The 25937-nt window shown below is 37.9% G+C and overlaps 1 protein-coding gene across 27 annotated transcripts in view; it reads right to left on the reverse strand.

Moving 5' to 3' along the window:
* adgrl2 (adhesion G protein-coupled receptor L2) overlaps nt 1–25937 on the reverse strand; it is a 106638-nt gene that overhangs the window by 23181 nt on the left and 57520 nt on the right. For 18 of the 27 annotated variants that reach the window (XM_023954174.1, XM_023954155.1, XM_023954162.1 and 15 more), the window contains exons 4-10: nt 25502–25611; nt 23979–24038; nt 16601–16615; nt 14724–15524; nt 2146–2442; nt 1375–1478; nt 411–596 (exon numbers count right to left, since the gene is read on the reverse strand). In XM_023954174.1, coding sequence (XP_023809942.1) covers nt 411–596; nt 1375–1478; nt 2146–2442; nt 14724–15524; nt 16601–16615; nt 23979–24038; nt 25502–25611 — 1573 coding nt within the window. The remainder of the gene's footprint in view (nt 1–410; nt 597–1374; nt 1479–2145; nt 2443–14723; nt 15525–16600; nt 16616–23978; nt 24039–25501; nt 25612–25937) is intronic. The other 9 variants (XM_023954158.1, XM_023954175.1, XM_023954173.1 and 6 more) reach the window with 2 other exon arrangements.

Consider the following 25937-nt stretch of genomic DNA (forward strand, 5'->3'; position numbering starts at 1 on the left):
TATTTTCAAACTGCATTTTTTTGTTTGTTATTGATTCACCAGGAGTTGAATAAAGAAATACTACAAAACACAGATTTAATTTTAATTTTCTTGATATAGTTCCTCCATTATGAAAAAAATGCCAAAAGAACATGTTAAAAACACCAACAACACAATGTCCATTGGAGTGGGTCTTTAATACATTTTATATTATTTTCTATTTAATGAGTCATAGTATGAGCTCACCAATCTCTTGGTCACTGACTTCATGTAAAAATAATGTCAAAAAGACACCAGTTGAAAGTCTCAAGATGAAAAAAAAGCAGCTTCCCTTAAACTAACTTATTGGATTCATTTTTTATCAAAGGTTTTCTGTATAGGTACACTTTTAATAATTTTCCCTTCAAATGCTTTCTGGCATTTGCAATTACCTTGTTGAAGCTCCGTCCAGCAGAATCCTTCTCGCTGGGTCTGAGCTCCTGCAGCTGGGCATCCAGGATGTCTACCAGCTGCTCCATCAGACGCACCGAAGAGCTGACGTCGCCAGCATAAATGGGCCCTTTGGTGTGCTTGGCTAACTCGTTGGCTAAGTTCGCAGCATTTTCTCCATTGCGGATCTGATTAAGGACATTTAAGAGAACCTTTATTGATCACATGACAGGGAAATTATTGAATGATAAGATAGTAAAAAAATAGAAAAGAGACACACTTTAAAAAAGGTGTCATATCTATTTTCTGATGTCTACCGGTCACGCTGCATCAGCCTCTGTTCAATCCACTGCCCTCTGGCAAACATTACTGGTTCTTCATGACAAAAACCACTAGACTGAGAAAAAGCTTTTTCGCACAAGCAGTTGCTTTATTGAACGCCCACTTTGACACCATAGCCAAACGGAAATTTGACTCCTCCTTTTTTTCATATTTATTTTTATATGTTTGCTCATAGTCTTTTAATTTTTATTTTTATGTTGCATCTTTGCACACTAATCTCTTTTTTTCCCTTGTACCTCCCAGTCTGAAGCTGCTCTAATTGTGTAGCAATTCACTACTGTAATGACAATAAAAATGATTCTGATTCTTCCGATTCTTTAACAAAATACAACAAACTAATAAAGGAAGACAAACGTGAATGTTACTTTTTTTGCCCGCTCCTGATTCACCACAATTTGCATAAAGAAATACTAAAATATGCAGTCTTAATCTAAATTTTCATTAAACATGTCCTTCATTATAAAAAAAGTGCTTCAAGAACAAGGTAAAACCACCAAAAACCAGATTTTCATAGGAGTGGAATTAATTTTAGAGCTGACACTTTTTGTGTCCCTCCCATAAGTTTAAATCTAAGGTGTTCCACTTCTATGATGTGAAAGTAAGCAATGTTCAAATGCAACAAACCTTCTGGGCCACTTGGTTGACCCAGTGAGAGGTACAGTTGCTGAGATCAGGGCCCTTTGGGTGCCAATCCCCCGTAGAAAGGACACATAAATAAGAAGCTGTGCCTAAAACAGAGAAAAATGAAAACTTAGATTTGATTCTTTCAAATCTGTCTTTTTTTTTGTCTCACTCATAAAATCATTTATAAGACAGGAAAAGACAAGACCAAACTAAAGTGTAGGCAAGCAATAAACAACATGCAAATTCATCAAAATGTGATACGTGGAAAATCAAAACCGTGTGAATAGAAATATCAGCCAAAACAGATCTTCTTTTGTTTCTTCAGTCTGACCGTTGCCCGCAATTTACCTTAAAATTGCTGAATTCTGTTAACACCAATCAGGTTAATTTAGATGGCGTTGCTTATGGAAATATATTTTTGACACCGTGTGCCTGCTTTTGCGGTTAAGACGCAACAGGTTTTTTTTCCCTCTTCTCTCAATAAGCTCAGTGTCTGATGAAGTTTGATCACGGTAAGGGTGCACTCGTAAATGTCCGCATCCCTAACTCGCATCATTATCAAAAATGACATTGCTAAAATCAGCGACATCATAAATTGTCTTCATTGATTGTTTGATATAAGTGCTTTTTGCTGATGATAAAAATAAATAAGTGTCAATCAGATCAAACAAATGAAGGCATTGTGTCTTTAGATGCTTCAGCTCACATTAAGCAGGGGAAGTACCCCACCCCAACCTCCCACCCTCTGAGCTGAGGGGAAGTCTTGTTTACCCCGTGTTCCCTTAGGACAAGGTCGCTCCACAAGCATGCCCCTTTGGGTCTGAGGCCACATTATTTCTCGTTTCTCTGTTGCCTTGCAGAAGCGCTCCGGTAAAGGGAAGGACTCCGGCACAGGAGGCGAAGTCGTTTGTGGAATCAAGGGAGGCGGCCTCTGCGCTCCCCTGCTGCCCTCTTTCAGCACTGTTGTGGTGGTTGTGTTGGCCACACCCCAGTGCGGTGTGGTTGTTGTAGAGGTGGTTGTTGTTCTCTGCGACTGAAGAGATGTGGTTACTTCTGACAGCGGCGGTGCTGCGTAGACAAAAAAAGGTTAAGAGGCGTCATTGTTTAGTGGAGCAGCTTGGGGTGGAGAAGTTCAGTGTTGCCATGATTCCTGTGAAAATGCAAAGGAAAAACACCAACCAGAAAGTTCTTTGACCTGTGGTTTTACAGGGAGGTCAGCTCATTAGTGTCCCACTCAATCGTGTATATAATGTTTAATTCTCGTTCGGAATACTTTAACAGCGTTTGGAAGTTTGATCCTCTGATAGTTGGATGCCGTGTACCACTGACCCCTTACAATCTTTCGTAACACTAAGATACTTATTTCAAAGAGCCCGGTTGGCTAAATTGCTGTTAAGTGCTTGTGCAACAAGCATATTTACTTTCTCTTTGACTAAAGATTATCCAAGCCACTCAGTCTGAAGCGAACAACACAATAATTACACTAACATCCTCATGTCTGGCAATCATTCTTGCCTGGGAGATTCTGTGGCATGGCTGATTAAATTCCACTGGAGCAACAGCAGACCTGTATGGATAGCCATGGTGCCTGCACATTTATTCAACGGTTGTTTCTCCCAACAACTCATACCCTGATAAAACAGGTATGCTGTAACTCATGCAACGCCCGGGGTAAAAACAATATGTCTCGGTCTCAAGAAAAAGGAGAAAAAGTGCACTCCTTACATTTAACATGAGCCACTAAGGAAAAGCTAGAGGACCATGTTTTATGAGATACATGAGAGGAGTGTGAGTAATACTGTTATTACATTTTAGAAAGTCAAACATAAGGGAGTTTCAGAGAAAAAAATCATGATAAATGCAAACTTTTCTTTTTAAATAAATCCACTCCACACCAGCAAATGTTAAAAAGTAACTCACCCTGGGAAAAAAAGAGAGGAAAACTGTGAGGTGAATTTAACAGGATAAGCTACATCAATCAAAGTAGCTCTGATTGGAATGTGATGTGCATACTGAATCTAATCGTGTTTGAGTACTCTGATTTCCTCCATTAGGCTGCCTGTAGAGCATGCAGAGAATGTGAAGAGGTGCCGTTACACTGCTTGAGTAAAACACAGTTATTCTCAGCAGTACAGCCTGCGGGAAGAAGAAAAAGACACAGAGTGCTACAGAGGTAGAACGACAAGCGGGACTCAGAGATAGATGCAGGACAAAGCACATGCGGGAGGTGGTGAAAAATCGGAAAGACGATGACAAGGAGACTTAAAAACAGCGGGACCCATCTGAAGAGTGAGAGGACAGTTTCTGTCTTCAGGTGGACTGGAAGAGATGCAGACAGACCCCAGGCAACAACGCCTCCATCTCTGTTTCCTCCATTGGATAATAGGTCTGGCTGATAGCAAACCCACAACCCTCCCCAACACACCCGCACAACTGTTACTATCAGTGTAGGCCCCACGGTGTGGATGAAAGGCTTCAGCACAGTTGAGCTAAAGAGAAATCGCCTTTGAGGCTGGCTGCTACCTGTGGCGAATTAGGCTCTATTGACCAGAGGAGATGACTCTGTGTGCTCCCTCCTGTTGTGGGCAAAAAGAATTACACACACACACACACACACATACAACATGACAGTGTACACAGCTGACTGTCTGTTGTGACAATGGGCTGAAGGCAGATTTGGCTGGCTGGCTGCATCCTTCTTTCCTGTCATCTCTACCCTACTTGCTTCTTTAAACGTAACAGTTTTCTTCAGCAGCAGCCCGTCACGGCAGCCGAGACCCAACCTCTGCTCGTTCAGCTGCTTGGGTGAAATGCCTATCCCGCAATAATAGCCTTCTAATCCTTCATCTTGTTTAACTAACTGAGGAGATTCCAAAAGGTTGAAGACAGATCATTTAAGTCAGCTCCCTTACCACGATTCAAAGGTCAGTGTTAAGTGCCTTCATTAAAAAAAAAGAGAAGAAAAATAGCTGTGAAGAATGTCAGGTACATGGAGAAAGCTGGAAATAGGCGAAAAAGCAGCCAAATTCCACTGAAAGCTTGGCAAAGTGCGTTCAAGCGACCACTTTCCATAGATAGTCTATTCAAACACTAAAATATGCACATTTCAGGCTTCTGCGTCCAAATATTCAAACATCGCTACGCAAGTTTCTACGACCTTTTCTGGACTATATATACAAAACATATGGCCATTGGAGTTCGGCCAATCAGGGACTTGTATCTGGTAGTGGCATCCCTTTTCATTTACAAAACTGCCAACTGTTTGAAAATTGTTCATGGAGGAGAAATGAATTATTACCATTTGTGGCGATGGAATTATGAGAACAAGTCTTTCATAAATCGGAATAGAGCTCTGAAAGAAAAAGCCTGGAGCAAGATTTGCGAGATTTACACCGCTTGCTGGATGGGCACATTCTTTTAGGGAACTCATGTTCCCATGTGCGCTTTTAGCATATATTTGACAGCACATCACAATTAAGAATTAAGATTCTAATACAATTAAGAGCTCAAAAAAGTTGATTTTGCATGATAAAGGCCCTTTAAATGATCTGTTGCAAATTAGCACATGTGGCATGAAGGGGTTAAAGTATTGAGAATGATAGTTTATGTCCTCTCGGCAGGATTCCCAAACTACTGTGGGACCTTTTACACGTCTCCTAAGTGTGAAGGATAAGATTGCAGGCTCCACAGAGGTGGTGTCGAGGGGTTGAGGGTTAGAATTCAGACAGAGGTAAAATGAAAACAAATTGCTGTTCAGCAACATGATTTAAGATAAAGCGCTCACAACTACAGCCAATAAATCAGAGGCATGTGCTATGAAAAAGGACATTCCTTTGGCATTTCAGCTAACAACTGCATCTTTTTCCCACCTTCATTCAACAGGGCTTCAGTCACGCCTGGCTGATATGATGAGTTTAGTGTTCTGTTTGCAACAGGAACAGTCTGGGAAAACACAAAGCTGTGCTAGCAGTGACACAAATTCCTCGTCTGGACCTGAATGCAGACTGGACCAATGCAGCTGTACCTGAAATAGCCCAATTAATGAGATCAGACCACATTAAATAAAAAGGGATAAAATAATCCTGTTGGGGGCTTCAATGACATGTTTATGATGCAAAGTAATCCTCTTTTCTGTGTGAAAAAGAGGCTAATGTGAATGTAGGCTACAGTTCTCAATTGAAATGTGCTCATAAACAAAGCTGCCTCTCTGACCGCTGCTGTTCTTATGTGGAATGTCAATCCATAATCCTGCCACCAACAAAATAATACGATTACCTTTATGCAACAGCTTGTTTTGATTTAATCCAACGAAAGCTGGGCAGAATTGACTTGTGAGTATTAAAGTGAAGACTCCCCTCAGGTTGTTCTTTCTTCACATAAAAGTCTAGATGGATTCTTCCAAGCAGAGGGGCATTGATTTGCTGTTACTGACCAATTTTCACTTTTAATTTCTGCTTTAAGAACAACATATTTGTTTCAGCAAAATTAGGGAACTTGTGTGACACTATCAAATACTTCTCTTTGTTAACTTGCCTTTGATTGATAAAAGGAGTAAGATCCACGTTTGGATTGTGCTGCAGGAAGCAGAACACGAGACTTGATTATAATATCTTTGGCGTACTCAGCCCAAGGGGAAACTTCAATTATCTGTCACAGAGTGTGAGTGCAAAGACCGATATTCTCCACAGCGTTGGTGATAGACAGGACAGACTTATTCATATAACCTCCATGTGTGATTCAACACCCACTCTCTGTTGCGTTTCTCAGTTTTTTTAACCACGGGAATTTTAGGTTTGGGATCCTTGACAAGCACATGGGGGACAAGAAGCAAGGCTCATCAGGTGTAGGGAAGGCACATGCAGATGTGTACAGGAGCAAACCAGGAACACATAAACCCAACAAACATCCTCACATGAAGTCAAGATGAGACTGCACCAGGACTGAGTCTTCGTGTCAGGGTGACAAATGGAAACCGACAGCAAGCGTCTCTGTTATATTATGCTTAATGGCTTCACTTTCGGTAGACATTGCACGGCTGTTCATCGGGATAATGTTTCACACACATTATAAGGTGCTGTTTATTTTGCGATGGAGGAGGAAATGATGGTGGGGGACACACACATTTGGGATTTGCTTCAGACAATTTAACGCATAAAAAGTTAAAAGAATCATTTGATTTCCCACATGCCCTCCTCTCTCCTCGGCTCTTTCGTGGAATAATCTCATGATGATGATGTGAGACGAGGCTTCTTCTGAGATTTACCTCTTTGTTCACATCTCTGTGGGAGAATTACTTTGTGCAAAGGTAACGACTAGTGTCTTTTGTACCCCGAAATGTGGCCTCTTAGTGGTAATCACATGATAATGAAGGAGGAATAGCAAAAGTTAACGAGCCAAGGTCTGTTTCTGCCTTACAAAGGTGTTTGGCCTTTTGTAGGAAGACCTCGAGAAATCCCGTGAAGTGAAAATAAATGAGTAGACAATCGCTTTCTAGGCATTTGATATAGATCATGGGTTAATTGAGTTAAGGTGTTGAACTGCTGGAAAAAGAGAATTATTCTCTCTGCTAATGCTACTGAATTACTTATGTGTCATGCAAAGATCTACTGTAATTCTATCCTTTCCAGATGCAGCCTTGTATCTAAGTTCATATGGAAATTGAGCTGTTTTTGAATATGCAGTCTTGTGATGATTCAATACATTTGTGATACATTTCAATATCCACCAATTATGACAATGACACAAAGGAAATTGGATTATACGTCTTTCACTCTGTGCTGCCTTTTGCAGGGAACACAATGTATGATTGCTTGCGTGCCAGCAATAAATGCGAAGAAAGCTGAGTGAAAAGTCTTATAATTTCCCATGAGCCACATGCTTTTGAAGTGCATTCAGTGTACACCTTTATGTTAGGAAACAAAACCTAATAGCTGGATTATGTTATTTACTGCTGTCTCCAGTATTTCGCTCCCTTGCCATACAAATGCATGGATTCACATGGACTGGGAAAGGCAGGTGACACAACCACAGGTGTAAGTATAAACACATGTACACATTTATGTACAACTCTACGTGCAAAAGGATCCTTGAGCACAGGAAACAGCAACAGCAGCTGCCACCCTACTGCCCGCTTTATTTTCTTTTTCCTACTTGCAGCTTTTTTTATGCTGTACGTGCCTCAAATTTCAAGTGTTAACTCCAAGCGTGCCAGGCAGACTGAAATGTCGTGCTGTGCAGACATGAGGGTAGTCACTCACAGCTCATGTTTGAGAGTTCTCAAATGTATGAAATGTACATGCATACTCAATTTACACACAAAAGTGCAACTAAGTAGCATAAACACTCACCCACGTGTGCACGGAGGAACACAGACACTCAGAGACTCAATAATTAAGATCAGTGAAATAAATTTCGCTGAAAGGCTTGAAGAAGGCTTTTGTGATGCTGGACTAACAATTCTTTTAATTTAACTTATTTCACAGTCTGGTTGTTATCAAACAAGAGAACTCTGGACCTGCTGGCTCCAAGTCTGAATATATTCAAACCTTTTGTTTTATGCAAGCAAACTCTAAATGACATTTTTTTTAATCCTAACATCAGGTTTTCTGCTGCCAACATGCTTCGATGTACTCAGTGGAGATTATTTAGCCACAGTCAATACAGTAGTGTAATTGAAGCTTTCAGGCATTCCAATAAAAATGATAACTGTCTTGGGATCATGAGAAAACATTGTGTGAATTGGTCTTTCCTATCTGGTTCTGACAACTGGCTGCAATGTCTTACACTGAGAGAACAGCAAAGATCACGGTCAGATTTCACAAGAAACATGGGACCAGCTGACCTCATTCACTGAATAACCTTTGGTTGCTCAAGAACTGGATGCTAGGGATTCATGCTAGAACTTGATCATAAACACTTTGAGACAAAGTCTCTTTTTATCTTTTATGAACCCTGGTAAATTCCTCTTTTATATCATCACAGAGAATCAGACCAGAAGGATCTTGATAGTGATTTCAGAATGTGGGAGTATAGTACATAGAAACTGGCAAACAGAGTGGTCTTACTTCCCATAACATCCTACCAAAGCAAAAAATGTCTCCAAGCTTAAACTAAATGGCTCCTGGAGGATATTTATAAATAGTATAACAGCAAATTTTACTTTTGATAAGATAAATCTTTTCCAATTTTTTGAATATTTAAAAATTGTTTTTTTTTCTACTTATGTCAGTAAGTGATAAGCCAGTAAAAAGATGTAAATAAATTTCCCATCTAAATGTTTCAGAGCAAATTCAAACTCCAAGATGAAAAGTTGAAATGGGAAAAAGTTTTAATTCTTACAAACAAAAAAAGGGGTTTTCTGAGGGTAAGAAAAAAATGTTATCAGCAGAACAGTTCCAGCCCTTTTTTTGGAAGTTACAACTAAGCAGAGCGATTATGAAGTTTCATGTCCGTGATGACCATCCAAGTCCAAATGTGTTTTTAGTTTCCCACGAGGCAAAGCTCAAAATTTAATTAAATCTAGTCATTTAGAGTGCAATGCTCCCACCAGGCATTATTTAAGCAGTCTAGCCTTGGCTTTAGCATGAATCCAGGACAGGAAATTAAGGGAGCATTTATTAATAAATAACTTCTTAAATAGAAAATCCAAAAAAAAAAAAAACAGGGTATAAAGATATTTAAATACAACATACAGCAGTATGTTGCAGGTATAGAGTTAAAAAGATGTCCATTACCAGGTTTTACAGTTTGAAGTTCTACATTTTTAGCACCATCTGTGTTCTTGTACCAAGGCTGAGGTCATAATTCATTTGATGATCTGTGTATGCATGCACACATAAAAAATGTGCTTTATCAAAGTCTACCTGTTTTATGGAATCAGGTTAGCAGTAGTGTGTAGAGTAAAAGCAGTGTTTTAAGCACGAACACAGCAATGCACAACGATCTGAAACTCAGAAGGTTTTGCCATGGCAAAAATAAGTTGTTTTCATCAGCTACCTCCTAGTGTGACTGCAAGCATTATCTGGCTGTAATGTTGGCAAAAATGGTAAAATCTGCATTTTCCTTTAATGTTTTTATTATTATTTATTCGGTAGATGATTTCCAGCCAAATCAACTTATAAAAGGCAAACATTACAAAAAAAATCAGTTTTTAAGTAAAGTAGTGCCAAAATATTTTCTGCCTAAAAAAAAAAAGTCAAAAGTTGATTGTTATCTTCACTTTAAATGCATTACAAGATAAATAACTGGTCCGCTTTTAGCATTTCTTGTGTATTGATAGTGAAGCATGTATTCTTGTAAAACAAAACTTCAGATAAATATAAGGTCTCCTAAAAAAAGATTGACATGGGTTTAAAAAAAAAATACTCTGACGCCAATTTTAAATCACTTTAAAGCCAAACGTATCACTGTTATTTCTAAATATTAAAATAAAAGAATGCTTTATATATTTTGTTAAAGCATGTATTTGGAACTGTTAAAGCAAAAAGAAATGTGAAATGATCTCATGGTCAATCAAAAATTTACAATAATTTTAATAAGCTTTTACTAAAATTGTTATAGAGCAAATAAAAGTGGAGAATCTTGCCATTATTTATTTCTGAAGGAGTTTTGTGGTCGTTGATTTTGTTTCTTTTACCTTTGTCTCAATGTTTTTTAACGTTTTAAAGAAGTTGCAGTATTATTTTTGAGGCTGTAGTATTTTCTGTGTTTTGCTGGTTTGTTTTAAAGCACAAAAAACAAGATCATGAATGCAAATATTTAGAGGAGACATTTCGCCTAAAGTTCATATGATGGGCTGTTCTTACGCTGTATATGCTGTAAAATATCAGATTCTTTAGCCAACATGGTCACTAATATAAGCTGTTATTAATGCATTTTAAAAAATCAGGCTTTCTTGGTAAAATTTGGATTTATATGGATTATAACAGTCATAAATAACCAAGTTTGATGTGGAGGCTTTTTGTGAGAGGTCCCTTTGTGATGGACTTATAATGGACAGAGTCGTAGCTTAAGTCAACCACCAAGTAAGTGTTAGAAGAGTCAGGTATGAATCATTTTGGTGCTTATTAGCGAACTGTATATTCATAAGACTGTAAGAGATAGAGCCCTCTTGAGTTGCTGCTTATGCATATGAGTCGCATGCAACTGTAGGAGCCGAACATTTTTGCATTGCAAAGCACTTTCAGAAAATACAAACTATGGGGTGTTTGACCACATGCAGAGTTTTGTAAGCTAATTGGCGGATCATGTTAGACAACTGTAGCTCATAATTTTTTACAAATTGACTCGTTTTCTGTGTTGTATACCCATTGGCAAATTTGTTTGTTCTTCCTGATTGAAATTTGAGCAATACAAAGACGCTCTTGATTTGTGTGGTTGTTAACTCAGGTTGTGCAGCACCGACAGCTTTGGTCCAAAGGGCTGTTTTGTAAATAAATAAAATGCATACAAGGTTCATATTGTCTTATTAAGGTAGCCTCAGAGACTTTTTGTGCATGGTTTTGGTCAAAAATAAATTTTGGTGATGCTTACTAAGTGATTTGAGGGTGAAAGAATTGTCTAGAAGTGGGCCCTTGGTGAGATTCGTCTGGAAATACCTAATTTAAGTCACTCTATTCGTTTTCCCAACAACATGCAACAAAAAAATGTGTCTTTTTATGAGCTCTTGTATGGCAAAAGGAAAACACGCACAAAGCCATGGTTAAATGAGTGGATTATGGGGCTGCTAGTCAAAGCCAACAGAAGGGACTTAGTGACCCATTTAATGCCCACTTTCAAAGGAGCTGCAGTGCTGGATGCAGCCCATCCACTCTTGTATAATCCTACATGAGATGATCTTGCCTCTACATGAGAAATGTTATTGGAGTTGACGGGAACCCAACTGTCTGTCAGACACTCTTTTGACTTCACTTTGATGTTTTTTTTTACATTTAATGTTGAAACAAATCAAGTAATTTACAGTACTTGTCTGGGCACTTAGGAAAAACAGAGGAGCAAAAGCGGCTCTGTGCATTGGAAATACGTACATCAATGTCTCTCTCAACAATTACACTGCTTACTCATTCTGTGCAGGCTTTCAAATGTACTTGGGGAAAATGTGAAAGAAAAACAGCTTCTTTCAGGAAAAGTAATGAATGAACCGTGAACAATCCTCCATAACAAGTGATGTGATCTTTGAAAGGTTTCATTAGTTGGGCCTTGGTAATGAAAGCAGTGTTTAACCTTAAAAACCACAAGACGTTTAGGAAACAATCGTTGCAAAGTTTGATGATTTTTGATAGATTTTTCTTAAACTAAGCCATGCTTTATTTGCTCTTGGTTATTTTAATATTTCCTGCTACTTTCTTCAAATCTGCTGCTTTGTGTTAAATATTTACCCCGAGTATATTTAAGAGCTTGGCTTTCAGCTCATCACTGCCAGATCCTCTAGTCTTCACACCCTTATGTTCTGGTTTCATTTTTACATTTAGGCGTACGGTTTGTTCTTTGTCATGCATAGATTCTTTCTCAAACTAAGTTCCCATCACATGTCTGCTGTATTTGGGTCCTCAAACTACAAATTATGGACAAATGTTAAGGTCATTATTTTACAATTAAAGGTATTTCATGGTGTTGTTGCAAATACTTAAAGACCCACTCTGATTGTCTTTTCATTAACTGTAAAAGTGTTCTTTTAAATATAATTATGATTTTTAAGCCAAATAAAAAAACCTGTGTCGTTTTCTAGAACATAATTTCTGCAGGGTGGCAGGAGTTCATTAGAAATATGCCTGTGTTGTGGCCGGGACTGTTGGCTTAGAGCAATTCTGCCCTCGTACTGACAGGTCTCTGTTCACATGCTTACGGCCCTTCACACTCCAAGTCATTAAGGGTGCAACAAAAATGGGAAGCAATATCGGAGCTATCCAGACGCATAGTTTTAAACCAGATGCCAGCTCAGACGAGGAAAACAAAGACAAACATGGATCTCCTTGTCTGCATGTGGATGCATCAGAATGGAGCAGAGCAGGGAGCTCGCGGCCCACCCAGCATATTTTCTATGTAACAAATAGTCTCTTGTAACCCTTGTGCTATCCTAGGCACTTTGACATTGGGAGTTGGGTCATCTAGACCCACTAGACAGTGGGCTAAACCTTTTTTCTTCAATGATTTGTGAACCTCACTGGTGTCCATGGATGAACATGAAATCTTTCCACCTTTATCCACCTTTGTCATGGTAGGGAGAACACGTCAATGTGAGGGTGGGGTCATCTAAGATAGCACAAGGGTTAAACGGTTGGGGTTAGGATTTTCCGTCTGCTTCGGATTCCTGATTTAAACAAAGAAATACAGAAATGCAAGTTTGAGCCTAACTTTCTTGATATGTGTCCTACATCATCAGTAAAATGCCACAAAAACATGTTAGAAACGTAATTTATATTGGAGTGGATCTTTAAAACCTGTTTTGTTATTAAAAAAAGCAGCTTTAATTTAAATACATGCAATTATGGCTGTATATTTAAACTTGTTTACTTGAAAAGTCTAAAAGGGACATCAATAACGCTCTTTGTGCACACTGAGTGTTTCTAAATGTGTGACCTTAGCCTTTGCCTTTAGTTTGTAAGACTAAAATGTTTTTCCTTTTTTATCATCACTCCAAAACCATTCAGCTTTTACCAAAAGAGAAGGCATGTTGATAGTTTGTTTCAGTGCTCGGTGAAGCATCTAAAGAAACTGGCATCAAGATATCAGAGAGAGGGCGTTCTGTGACAGCCGAAAAAACTGCCATCATTTATGTGTCAACATCAGCCAAGTGGGAGGACAAGTTTATTGACATCCTGATGATCATCCTGGACCATTTTCCCTTTCTCTCATCGACTTAAGCTCCACATACATTAGTCAGCAGCAGGGCCAGACTCTTGTCTCATTTGTCAAGAAAAGAGAAGAGATTTCTTGTTGACGTTAAAATAAGTGTTTGCTCCAAAGACCAAATTCAGTATGTCAGGTAGTTTGTGATTGAAAACAAATAGGAAAGGAAGTTGAATGCTGGTATTTACTTACTGAGCAGAAAATATTCTATGTTCTTGAGCACAATGTTCACAAATAATTAGATTATAGAGCTTTTTCAATGGAAATCCTTCAAACTTATCGGACTTTGCTATCTATGATCAGTGCCCTTTAAAAAAAACGAACAAGTCAATTAAGTGTAATTGCTTGTACATGGAAGAATCCATATTTCCAGAGTTAAAAAATAGAGCTGTCTTAGTTCTATTATGATCTATTTGGAATAAGGGAAAAATGTCAAACATTGCTTTTCTCTATCTTTTATTTTGAAAATAAACAGCTTGATTTTTACTATCTCTATGCTCGTCTGTTAACATTGAAAGTACTAATAACTTAGATGTTGCACTAAGTCTAATAAATTTTACTTCTGCTTAGAAACCTGGATATTTTCATCACAACAACTAGCCTTTTTCTGCTCATACTAATGCAATTCCAGTAGCTGAACCCAATTTAGATGCCTTAGCCCATGTATTATCGATACCAAAGCGAACAATCCAACACATTAATAACTATTGAGCTCCAGGATAATCTGTGGAAAAGTTGCTTGACCTCTGTGGCTCATCCCTGACTGTGCTGAGAATTAGTTAGGACTTAGAACTCTTGGTGTAGAGAGGGATTAGAATAATTAGAGTTATTATATTCTCAGTGCAAGGGCTATTGCAGGTCTAGGCCAGGCTCTGCGTTACCTCTTGAGTGTTAAATTAAAAAAATGCAGCTGACATGACCCCGAATGATTGATCTTCCTACCATTTGTATGTGGTACCTTTTTCTGAGTGAAAACCTAGAATCCTCTGGTTTTAGCAGATGAAGTTTAGAGTTGGAGCATCAGTCGGGGGATGATTAAACTTCACCCCAGGTCAAACTTTGCACCTATCCAAGAATGTATGTTTCCAGACACAAGATTATATTTGTCTGTCTCCCTGTCTTCCCACACTAGAAAAAAAGACAGTGGCCCCCTGGAGCCTCTGTGCAAGGTACTGAGAGAAAGCAAAAATGGTAAACCTCCTCAAATCCCCTAGTTACTGATCCCTTCTGTTGCAGCAAATGGCTTTGAAGTGTTGTTTACCAAAGAGCCTGTGCTTACTTCACCCCACAAGATGCTTTCCAGCACTCAAAAACTTCCCATAACATATCTACCACATATTAGATTCTAAATTAAAAATCACTCAGCTGTGACACCTGACACAAAGATGGAGAATACCAAAGGAATAGCAAAGTGAACTTGACAGCAACTAAAATTACCTTTTGGGCAAAGAAGAAAAAAAGTGAGAATATTGTCTGCATGGGAATTGCATGTCCAATCTTACCATGAGCTGGATCTGGTGGGCCAAACTCCAAGTTGTATCTCAGAATGTAGAAGTTATTCCAAACATAGAGCTGGTTATCTCTGGGATTATAATCCACAGCTGCAATGTACTGGTACTGGTTGGGAAAGTGGATATCAACATATTCCCCGTGGTTTTGTTTGGTGTTGTAAATATAATCGATCAGGCTCTTGCTGACCTCGCTTTCATTGTCTTCATAGGTGGAGCGGACCACATAGAGTACTCCACAAACCATGAAGGCATTGGAGGCTGAGCGTTTGTCATAGGTGGTCTCCCATGTGGCTTCAAATCGGAGTGTGTAGGGGTTCAGTTGGCTGATCACCATCATGCCGTTGTTCTGCTCTGTGGCGTAGATCACCCAAAGCCCATTCTCATCCACTGCCAGGTCAATGTCTGTTTTACCTCCCCACTTGTACGGTGAAGTGTCATGATAGTTGGCATTATTGATGATCGCTTCACCGCTTTTAATTCGAGTTCGGAGGTCAAACTTCACAATGTTGCGGGTGCGCTCCTTGTTGAAAAACACAGCACCGTCATAGACTACAAATCCCGTCCCATCCACACGGTGTGGTAGTTTATAGGTGATCGTTTGTCGAGAATTCTGGAAATCATCCAGGGAGGAATACTCAATTAGAGTGTCTGTTCTGTAAGGAGTCCAAGGCATGAAGTAGATCTTGTCGCCAGCTTGCAATGGGTCTTTACACCAGGCCCCAGCTTGTTGCTCCGCTTCAAACAGAAAGGAAGGATCACCGACAGCTTTCAGAGTCCCGGGACAAAGAAAAACTAGTAATGGGAGAAGAGTAGAATGAGAAACAGACAAGATTAAAATGTGATGTATGAAACATAAAAAAAATGTATTACAGATAAAATCCCTAGCGTCTTCATTTTGTTTTATAGGTTGTCCAATAAAAGTGAGGACAAACACATATTACTGAGTGGCCAAAACACAACTTTCAAATACAGCCAATATTTACAAGCTGAGTAAGAATTTTGTTTTGTGCATAGAAAGATAATGAATCAATCAAGTATGTGACGTAGACTGAAAAAAAGAAAAGGAAATTGGTACCTCAGACATAAACTGTTGAATAGAAAACAAAGGAAGGATAACATAATAAAAAACAAAACTTATAGTATTGGTCCTGTAAACAAATGAAAATAAACAAATAAATAATAATGCAGCCAACTAAAGTCACTTGGCAACAGACGGGAGAGGTTATGAGAGAGGAGTCAGAGAAATCGGCAAAATGTGTCTCGGTTGTGTTAGATGTGTCTCGGTTACAGCACCGTTCTAGAGTTTTATACCAGAGGAACTTGTCATTATGGAGGGGTGCAAATGTTACAACCATTAGCATTTAAGAGTTCTTTCTTGAGGTGTTTTGGTTGTTGCTTTGAGGTATAGGAGGCATAAGAACCAACACAGACAAGAGAAGCAAGTGGTCAGATGAGAATAATGGAAAGAAGAGGGGTGGAGATAGTGATAGTAGAAAAGACAGTTGAAAGAAATAGCTTGAAACGAGGGCCAAGAAACATTGTTACCATGGCATGCTATGGGAAAGGGTTTGAAAGCCAGGCAATATGAGATTCTGCTGAGTAGCAAAAGCATCAAGGGAGAATGAGAAGAGGATGTCCCTATGGACTGCAGCCAATACACCCCCATTTAGATCGTTTGGCTGCTTGTGCTGTCTTTTTTATGGCCAGTCTTGCTTCCCTTGTAGATCTGGCTGCTAATGTGACATTTGGGGTGTTCGGAAAGGAAACGTCTGCAATGTGTTTGTAGAGGCCACCATGGGAAAATAGGTAATTTACAACCAGATGCCACAAAACAAGGAGCTAGGGTTTGGATCGTGTCTGTTATTTACCTTTTTGCTCCACTTCTATTTTAAGCGTTGGACGAGAGAATGAAAGGGGGTCCAAGGGAAAAAAAAGAGATTAATATGAATTAACTGTCATCGCTATGATCACAAATGCAGCAACATGTTATGAAACATGAAAAAAGACGGGTACACCTAATAAAGCAAGAAAGTCGGGAGAAAGATGACAGAACTGTTAAGGTCCTGTAGTTGAAAAGTGGTTAGATAGCACATGAAACATGGTCTGCTCACAATCATGGTGATGATTATTCGTAGAAATCTGACTGTCAACATTGGTTTGTATCACAGTGATGGATGGATTTTGTTCTCTAACAACACATTAATGTGCAAACTTATTGATTGAATTTGTTTTTTTGTTAAACTTCTTCAAATAAAATACATTTTTAATGATATATGCCAGCAATTTAGGTAGAACACAGCAATTCATCCTATAAAAATCTAACATAAAGATATATTTTAAAGGCTGCTGGTTAATTGCTTGTTTTTCTGGGTTTCAAAGTCTTCATAGCCCATAACTATGATTACCATACCACTAATTTCGAATTTACAAATTTTTCATTTTAGAAACCCAGAGTAATTTAGAACCTTTTAGTAGCTTTTTATGATCCATCCACCACCACAAACCAGAAAAAAAACATTTTTATTCTTTCTTTTTAAAATAAAGTAGGATAAAGACAGGTGACAAATCAAAGAGAAAACAAATTACTAACAAAAAAGATCAAAACAGGTGTGCCACATGCGGCAGATTAGTAATTAAGATTTAATAACACTATAAGGTATTTCTGGAAGATGTTGAGCGGTCTGCTGATGCTAAATACATGTTAAAATGATAGGAAAAAACATCTACAATATGTGGCCTGAAGTTATTTTCATTAATCACAATGATTGTTCCCTCAGAAGATTGACTATCATATTTATCTGCATTTAGATTAATTTATATAAGCGGCGTCTTATTGGGAATTTGTCTTTAGCAAATATCTAAAGCTGGAGCACAAGAAACCATCTACAAACAGGTATGCACTGGGGAGGTGCCTAAGACTACACAGGCAGTTCAATGTCAATAAATTCTGGACGTTTTAATCAGTTATCTACTTTTTTTTCTTCGAATGCCCATTAGCAATTACCCACTAGGTAGCCCCCCACACACGGGGCCCCCCTAGCGCCTTTACTGCACAGCTGTTTATAAATCTAATGTACTTCGGCTGCATTTTTAGTTACAAAAACAAATATGGGAATGCAGTGCCAGTTTCAAAAAGAGCAAAAAAAAAACTCCCTTTGTGTAAATATGTCGAATTTAAACTGTTGCTTAAGCAGCATTTGGCAAACCGACCGACAACGTTTGCCCACAGACACTGTGATCTTTTAATCTTATTGATTCATTTGTGCTGACACAATTGCTCTTTTGTGCAAGTGTCCAAACTTCTTTTTGTCTTTTAACATACTCCAGGAACATTGATAAGAATTTTTTATTTGTAATCAATTTAATGAAATGTTTCCCTTTTGTTTTTTTATTAAGAGGAAATGCATGCCTGAATAATTGACCCCCTATATGGAAGGTCATCCATTTAGGAGGATGACAAACTGTTCATAATAAGTTCCACAGTAGAAATAAATAACATAGATTTATACTGAGCGCATTTGTTTCATTCATTATGGTTATTGTGTTCTGCAGAGACAAACTCTGTGGTGCACACTGGCACATTAGGTGTAATTGCCTAATAGATTTATGTTGTTGGAATTCTATGACTGACCAGCTGGCCTTTTGTCCCTGGTCAAAATGCACTGATTTCATTTTTTTTTCTGTGCATGTCCTCACACATTTGTGTAATGATGTCGACAGTAAATCTCACCAAATTAAGTGCTAATCTCGTATTACTGTACAATTTATGTAAGGTTATTCTACAAATTAAAAAAACAAACAGATTAAAAAAATGTCCTTGATTTGAGCTCATATGGGAAACAGCAGAAACCTAATCCTACCACCTCTGTGAAAAGTGAACAGTTCGGCTTATTTCATAGCTGCTAACATCGCACCCTTCATTGTGAATCACATGTTGCAGCTCATGAGATTTCAGCCTAAAACTGATTTAGAAGGTGTGCTTTAAGCATTTTATCCTTCCTATTAGACATACATGTTAACCTTTGCAGACTGTGAAGTGTTTGAACACAAGACCAATGATTACTTTTGCCTTGAAGGAATGTAAAAAATGCCAAAAAGATTTCAACTTTTTCAGGAGGTGAACAGCAGAACAGAAATACTACATAAAAGTCCAGCCCCCTAAGAAGCAGTGATTAAAAAAAGTATTACTGGACTCTTTGTTTAGAATTCTGTCACCAGTCCAACATCTTGGTTGTTTTTTTCCTTTAATTTGACACCTGTCTTTTTTCTGTCTATCACTTTCTGACAACAGCACAAACAAAAATATCTTCTATAATGATGTAACCCATTAAAAAGACAAAAAAAAAGAAAGTTAAAAGGTTATTGGAAGGTGCATGAATGAAACTTTTGTTGACAGATACCCAAACTCTCTGTGGTAGCCATAGATAAATCACATGACTTTAAATCATTTCTTGAGTTCTTTCAGCAGGCTTCCATTACAAGTCTGCTGGAAAGTAACCAGAATAAACAGCATCAATTTGACCATTGCCCTTAAATTTCCAAGAATATTTTGTTTGCCTTTTTGTCAATGGCATATCTGAGAAAAATCAGACATGCGGGTCTGGTCTGGTCATGTTACGGTCAATTTTGGTCTGTACAAACAGACTACACTGCTACACTGTTTACCAAAAGAGCTAAGATGTACTGGAACACAATGTACACTTAAATATTTGAAGGTTTCAAACCAAAGGTACTATTGGCCAATGGTTGAAACAAGTTTAAAAATAGCAACAAAGAAAACTAGTTTTGGATTAGAACTGCATGACAAAAGTCAACAAAACCAAAAAATAAATTCATTTCAAACAATATGACTTTTCAATACGACTTAAAATGCACACAAATGCAAGAATTAGCTACAACATTTGCTGAACTGATGATCAGTGTTTTTGCTTTGGACACTAACCATTCTGCAGCAGCAAACTTTGGCTCTACTCCCAATTTAAACCTTTCAACAATACAACCCCTCCCCAGCCCTGATGCAGTAGAAGCCTCTCCCATAATACAACTCATTCCAATCGCGAAAGCTACTTTGGAATAATTTGGGATAATCAGAGAGCCCTAAATTGATCAGGCTGCTGACTTCTGAAGATTCTGGGCAACTGGGGATCAAGTCTGATCCACTAACACAACATCCCAATCTAATGAGCAACTACAAACTAACCTAATTCCCCAAATTTAATGTAAAAATTTGTGTTTGATGTTGTAGCTAATTGGTGCATATATACGTTTAAAGGTCAGTTTGAAGCCCAGGTTAGACATTAATCAGATTAAGACAATTTAATAGGAGCCTTTTTGGCAGCTGAGCAGCACATTTGATAATATGACCCTGCAAAAGTCAAAGGAACATTAACCTCAAATTGTGCATATTATATTTTCACTTGATTAAAACAGAGTTGGGATAAGAAAAAAATATTAATCATAATCAAACCAACCTTTACTAAGTAATTTCTTGTATTTTCTCTAGACTAAAAAATACTTTCAGTTCATTTTTAAAGTATGAATTTAAAATGACATTAGAGAAAGTTTCACCCTTGTTCAGGTTATTCTGATCCCAGAGGGAGAAACGTGAAATACAACTAGTCTGCATGTATGACTATGGTTCAGGTTTATTCAAATCTACAATAACGCTTTATTGGTTGGCTCCATGTATGAACACGTTTAAAGCCTCTGACGAACAGATACGTTTGGATTACTTTAGAGGAGCCTAAACATAGACAAGACAGGCCTGAGCAAAGAGACATGAACCTGAGTATGTTTTAAAGAAAAATTTGAGACCAACCACTTTTTTTTTAGAATGTTTTTTGGAAATTTCTTTGATGAGTTTGATTACAAAGGCATGCTTGCAACAATTATTTTTACAGTTAAAAATATTAAAGTACAAAAGGCAATGTCACACAGCAACTACATACATTTTGTGCATATTGCACAGATGAAAATTGGTCATACATTAATGTACGTGGAAAAAGTAAAAAAAGTTGTGGCCTTTATGGGAAGTTTTCACAGCTGTTTTATGAATGAACCACGTTAAAACCACAGAAGAAGTACAAATAAACCACGCAAAGTACACGTAAATCAATATAGAACATGAATTGCGTGGTTATTGCAGTGTTTATAGGAAATTTATAGGTCATTTTAACATGATATGTGCACCGTATACGCAAAATAAGGTATACATCGTGGTACATGTCAGTTAAATTTAAGTGAACACATGTGGAACGGTCGTGGAAAGCCACAAATCTGCATATGCATCTTGCAGAAATCACAAACAATTAAGTAAGATTTACATTATAATATAAACTACGGTACATAAAATGTGCATAGACTGCCTAATTCTCTACTGATCAAACATTTTTAACAGCTCAAAACCGAATTCACGTAATGACACATGAGCCAAAACCCTCCACAGACATCTGCGCACGTTGAAGAATAAAAAACATAAGAAGCACATATGAGTTACGGGTGCAAAATATATGTAGCGGCTGTGTGACAGCCTTTTACTATAGAAATAATTATAAATGTTGAATAAAGAATGTTTGCTGCATTAACGGTTTTTCTCTGTTAAAAGCTCTGCAGCTGCAGTTGTTCATCAACTCGCAGTGTCGCTATGTCCGAATTCCCACCCTAATTCCCAACTAAATAAAAAACTGTAGTGTGATGGACCATCTAGTGCCCTGGATTTTAAAGCAATTTGCTCACTGCTTTTGTTATTTAAATATGACATCATAGAGTGTGAGTGTTTTACAATGACTATTTATGAATCCACTGTGTTCTGATTATAAAAGTGTTGATGGTTTTATTAAAAAAATTCATTTAAATGCATTTTTTTTTGCCAATCTAGTGAGCATCGATGCACACTGGTTTTTTGCAGAGACTTCTGGGTGATTTCTAGGGCACTTGATTTTGGAATTGTAGACTCGAACAGCCCTGCAAAATGGCAAATGCACTATATAGTGCACTATGTAGTGAGTAGTGAGGAGGCATTTGGACATAGCCACAATTTAACCTGCAAAAGCAAAAAATTGTTGCCATTGTCCAGTATTTAAGTTGATACATGAAAATGAGATAAAGTTAACAGTTCTCGTTTTAAATGGAAAAAAAATAAATCATCTAATTAAACTACATCATGTTGTACTAATGGAATAGAAAAGGAGTAGATTCAGTATTTAGGCAGTGATACTGGGCCCTAATTTTAAAATGAGTAAACAAATCTGAAGGCATTAAAAGAACAAATAATACCTTTTTTAATTTAATTAAATCCTTAAAATTTACGGTAGTCAGAATAACGTCATTTGAGTTATATGATTTCAGCTGTGTAGCACTTGATTACAAATGAAAATGGCAATCTCATAGCTCAGACTATATGCACAATTTTAGATCTCTTCAGAGTTTTCTCTGATTTCTATCAGCCAATCTATAGGGTCAGAATAAAACCACAGGATAAGCAATTCTCCGGCTCACAGTAGAAAAAAATAATTAATTTCTGACAGAACTACAGTCTGATCAAGGCTTCAGTGAGGAAAAAAAATAGGAGTACAAAATAATTCATGGCAATCCATGGATTAATAAACCTGCAGTCTGAAGAGGAAATTCAAATGTGCTGGACCTAACTAAAAGATCAAACGTAAGTAGGAAACAAAAAAAGTTTATATAAAGTTCTCAGAAGCTCCCTCAACCAGATAAAACAGGAATACAATGAAACATGGAGTGAGGAAAATCTGGAAAGAAAATGAGAACACAGAGGAGAACCTGATGGTGGTAGAAATGCATAGCAATCAGTGTGATCAGAAATCAGTCATTGAATGAAGAGAGTGAGTCAGATACCCAAGGAAAGTTCCTGCAGATTGCACAAGAGGAAGGGAAGACAGTTGGTTAGTTTTTTAATACATCAATAATAATGAATAAAGAAAGAAATGAATCCACTCCACATTAACCCACAGATGTTAAACTATGAGCAACCAAAGGTAAAGACATTTTATCCAGTATTCACAATTAAATTCCTTCAAAAATCGATTTGAAAAATCTAATGTTGGATCTTAGATGCATTATTGCTAACAAAGGGAGACTGAGACAAGCATTTATTAAAAAATAGAATTAAAGCAAATAGATATAGGAGGAAGAAAATAAGAATAAACTCAACACACGGGGAGAACCAAACGCTAATGATAGAGACAATTTCCATAATCTGGCCATCGCTATACTCACATGATTAAAATGAAAGCATCAGCAATAAGGACATTATGTTCTCTGGAATGACTCTATGGTGGTTGAAATAAAAAAACAGAATAAGTTTTCCTCCTTGGTTTAAAATAGCATAGAGAGAGCAATCTTAATAAAGAAACATCTCCACGTTTTACATTGACTGATTCAAGCAATTACTAGAGCCAATTCAAAGGGTGACTTAGTGCCAACTAAAGGCCCAAATTTACATCCTTGGCTCAAGAGTGAAGATAATGCTGCTAATGAGGGCAGTTCATGACAAGAACTAAATTATAAACCCAAAGGGAAGAAATTGGTTGAAACGCAGGCAATTTGTAGCAAAGGCTTTTTTTTGAACATACGAAAAAATATAAAAAATCCAAACTGCTTGGAGAAAAATATAAAGAGTTTAGATAGTAGAATTAATCAGTGAATAAATTAATTATAGGAGCAATACACAAACAAAAAAGCTGCTGGTTGGATATCTTTGGGATGGAAAGGTTTTGAGGAGAAGTAGTTATTGGTCAAAATGAGGACACAGTCTGTGCTCCGTTTGCTGATCAGCTTAATGAGGATTTTATGCGTTGTCTTGCAAAACATCCTCTCAAGTCTTGTGTCGCAGCAAATCCAGGGGATCCTAAGCCCCTGGACCACTGAAACGCTTTAATCACAAATCTTACTATTTGGCAAATGATTTCCTGCATTCAAATACATGAAAACTGGAGAAATCTAAAACGTCATAAGAAAACTGTAGTAATAGTTTGTTCTGCTGTGGAAAAGTTAATATTTCTTGATGGTTTCTCCTCTCTGCATTCCCCTACAAATCAATGATTAGTTTTTAGATTACATTTTGGGTGCAAGGAGTAAGGATTGGCAAGAGGAAAGCAGCAAAGGGGATCTGGCAGGTAAATAAAAGCAAATACTTTAATGGTTCACGATAGGGCTTGAGTAGGAAAGGGTGGACTGGGCTGGTGTGGACTGAACCAGACTGGGAGAACACCAAGCACTTACCAGGGCAGTTGCGATAGGACAGATTCTGTGATCTTGGTCCTAATCTGGTAGGGCAAGGACCTTAAGAAGCAAAAAGATCACGCTACAGACATGTGTAAAACTAATTCGAATGAAATGAAGACCCAACTGCATGAACGTCTTTAGAAACACCTAATAAGAAGGAGCCCTTAGGGGTTCATTTAGTTTTCGCACCACTACAATAACCATTTGCACGATCCACGATAGATGCAAACAACTATCATAGGTGTAGTTAGACTTGAGTGCAGCCTGAAGCTAATCTCTCTAACAAGGTTGGGAATAACAACATGTGATCAATATTTAAATTAATGATAAAGCAACAAAAAATAGCAATAAAAAAAAGAAAAATAAGAAGCAGTTTAGAGTGGAAATTTTGGGGTGGAGGATTTGTCTTCATTCAATATTTTGAACTCAGATGGCCAATTTTACTTATTCCATCTTTAATTACATGTCCTCAAAGCCTTAGAGAGGTTAACCTTTAAGTTCTAATGAGTTTTGACATCTAATGATCTTCATTGTACGAGTCAACACTAAGGAGAGCAGCTCGTCAGGTATAGTTGTAATGAAAAATGCTAAGTTTAGAGAGTTTTGCAGAATAAATGTTCATACTTTTGGCTAATTATCTTCTTTCAGCAGCCTAAACGCAAACACGTAAAAGGACATCACTGCACAAAGCCCTCATACGGATTGCTGCAAAACACTATGACCCTACCTCTCCAACACTAATTATTTCAGTTCCACCTGATTAGTGATTCTGGCAATTCATCTAACTCTTTGTCATTAATCAATATGTAAAGGTTACAAGGGGAATTTCCAGCACAAATTGCAAATGAACATGACAGTTTAAAAGACAATGGGGAATATTTAATATAAAGGGCAACTTGAAGATTATTTGGGAGCTGAATGGCGATGAATATTTTAGAACAGACAAAAAGCCAACACTATATCTTTAGATGAAATATGGCCTTGTTGACTCATGAGAGACGCCGTTCTGTTCCGTCACATAATGGAACATCTGCAAACATATTTCAACACCTGCTGCACGGTTGTATATTAAGCCATCAAGGTGAGCTCCTCTTTCAGAGACTTCTCTGCACGAGGCAAGAGGAATTAAGTCCTGCTTGCTATCACAGAGAGTCAGCATGACTTCATCTGCCCTTCCTCTTTTCTGCTACCTCATAACCAGGCTTGCCCATCCACTGGAAACACGTTGAGCACATCAATAATGAGGGGAGTGCAGAGGAAGACCAAAGGCTTTTACAGGTCATATTTCATAGAAAGTTCACTGCTTGACATATATTGAAGAAGAGACAGAGGAACGGGGTGCTGGGAGGTGTTGCAGACAAAAAGAGCACGATGTCTGGATGAGGCAGAAGAGAAATGGGACAGGATATGATATAGCAGAGAATAGACAGACTAGAGAGGAAGAGAAAAACTAAGAATTGGACAGTGGAGGAAAAGGCAGAAGAGGGGCTTTCATTTCATGACAGAAGGATCATACTTACTGTAGGGCACACACTCATACTGGACCTCCAGGTACTTGTACGTCCCTGGGCAGGGGTCAGGGAAGACGTCTGAACCCGTGATTACGATGCACTGGGTCCTATTGTTGCATCTGAAAAAGATCGAGGAAAAAAAGCAAAGAAGTTGTCATTGAAAAACTCTTTTGAACAAAAAAAGGAACAAATTGAAAGCCTAAAAGAATGAATCACCATTAACATCCTTGCAGTAAAGACATCAAACTAATGTTGTAATTTTTCAACAAAGACATCATTGTCCAGAAAAAATAAATAAATTGTGACCTGCATTTATGTGGAAAAGCTCTTTCATCTGTTAATAGCAAACCTCAGTGCTTTCATTTACGACTTTCTGTTGGATCTCCACTGTGTGTAATGTTTTAGAGCCCCCCCCCATTGCGTTCAATCTTTCTTGAATGGGAGC

This window comes from Oryzias latipes, chromosome 4 (assembly GCF_002234675.1).
Source record: "Oryzias latipes chromosome 4, ASM223467v1".
In the NCBI taxonomy this organism is placed as follows: domain Eukaryota; kingdom Metazoa; phylum Chordata; class Actinopteri; order Beloniformes; family Adrianichthyidae; genus Oryzias; species Oryzias latipes.